The sequence below is a fragment of the Colobus angolensis genome, unplaced genomic scaffold, assembly GCF_000951035.1.
Source record: "Colobus angolensis palliatus isolate OR3802 unplaced genomic scaffold, Cang.pa_1.0 Scaffold25, whole genome shotgun sequence".
Classification (NCBI taxonomy): Eukaryota; Metazoa; Chordata; class Mammalia; order Primates; family Cercopithecidae; genus Colobus; species Colobus angolensis.
In genome coordinates this window covers 661,728-663,404 of record NW_012115710.1, presented here as the reverse complement: position 1 = coordinate 663,404, position 1,677 = coordinate 661,728, and the positions used below count along the sequence as shown (strand labels likewise).

The window sequence follows — 1,677 nt, the reverse complement described above, 5'->3', positions numbered from 1 at the left end:
CAAGTAATCCTCCTGCCTCAGCCTCCAGAGTAGCTGGGATTACAGGTGTGCACCATCACGCCCGGTCAATTTTTTTTTTCTTTTGGCAGAGATGGGGTTCTCACTATGTTGGCCGGGCTGGCCTCGAACTCCTGTACTCAAGCAATCCCCTTGCCTCAGTCTCCTAAACTGCTGGGATTACAGGCGTGAGCCACTGTGCCCAGCCCGTCTGTCTTCATTACTGTGCTTCCCTCCCTAATTCTGTACATATCTCTCATTCTCCTCTTCTCTCTCTAGCTCTTGTTTTCTTTTCTTTTTCCCTGGGATCTGCTCCTCCTGCTTTCTTTTTTCTTTTTCTTTTTTTTCCATTTTTGCTCTCTTGGCAAATCCCTCAGCCATCCTCAACTTTGCCATCTGTTACGGTCTTTCTCATTCTTCTTCTCTGTCTCAGGTTTTCTACTGCTCTCTCTCAGTCTACTGATCCCCTTTGGCCCACACAATCACAGGGGGCTTCGGAGTAAGACGCCCGCATCCCGGAGAAAGAAGCGCAGTTTCCAGGGGCTGGGCTGGGCAGGGAAGAACAACCGGTGTCATAGGACAGCCCCGGGCACCTCCCCGACGCGGGCTCAGGGTAAGCGGTGACTGCGGTGGGGAGACCTGGGGAGCATAAGGGCCCGGAACGAGGAGGGAGGTGGGGAGCGACGGCGCCTTAAGACAAGGCTGGGAGGCGCCCAGGGCGGGAATCCGCCTTGCCGTAAGGACTTTAAAAAGTGCGGGTCGGGAGGAGTCAGAAAAAGGTTTTGAGCAGGAAAACTACGCGATGGGAAGTGTATACACTGCCCTGTAAGAGAAAGACCCGCGAAGGGACCATCTTCAGGGCGACTTTAAACCCAAAAGGAAGCAACCCCTGGCCTCTCACGGGGACGTCTAAATTTGCTCTGGGCGAATGAAGACGGGTGAGAATTTCCAGGTCTATGGGGACCCCAGGTCCCAGGTACAGAAGCGCCGGGGACCTAGGAAACGCAGACTTAACACAGAGCACAGAAAAACTCACCGCTGCGGTGGGACCCTCACCACGCGATCCGCTTCCGGGTTTGCGCGAATCTGCGCGCGCAGGACAGAAGCCAGACCGGGGCGGGACCCACGAGAAGGTGGGCGGGGCCAGGAGAGGTAGGGGCGGGGCGCGAGACGGGGAGAACATACACTTTAGAATTAGCAGACCGCGGGGCCGGGGCGGGACCTGTGCGCCTCTCAACCTCGCTCCCAGCGCCTCTGTTTTTCGAGCTTTGGAGGCGGGACCGGCCAGGAAGGCTGAGGCATGATTCAAAAGTCCTGTAATTGTCTGAAACGGGGATGCAAACTAGAATGTGAAATGCAAAGTCCTGCCTGGGTGGAGCTTAACGATTTCAGGCTGACTGCCCAAATAATAGAATAGAAATCCTCTCCCTTTCTGTTCTCCGTTCACTGGGAAAGGAGAGTCCACCCTACGCTCAGCTTCAGAGACTTTCCTAGGGCCACCGCCTGGGATGCAGGACGGAGTGCTCAGGCCAGGAAGGAGTGAGGTCACCACCTGCTGCTTAAACCCAGCAGAGATGCGGGCACAGGGCCCAAAGCCTGAGGTTCCAGCTACTCAGAAAGCAGCGGCGGGAGGATCGCTGAACCTGGGGCTTCAAGTTAGCCTGGGCGACAAAGTAACAC

The 1,677-nt window shown here is 56.0% G+C and overlaps 1 protein-coding gene across 1 annotated transcript in view; it reads right to left on the bottom strand.

Moving 5' to 3' along the window:
* LOC105514829 (zinc finger protein 813-like) overlaps positions 1-1,677 on the bottom strand; it is a gene marked incomplete at its 3' end in the record, with an annotated part of 35,186 nt that overhangs the window by 22,362 nt on the left and 11,147 nt on the right. Inside the window, 1 exon segment of the mRNA XM_011946489.1 lies at positions 476-636. Within this exon segment, the coding sequence (XP_011801879.1) occupies positions 476-636 (161 nt within the window).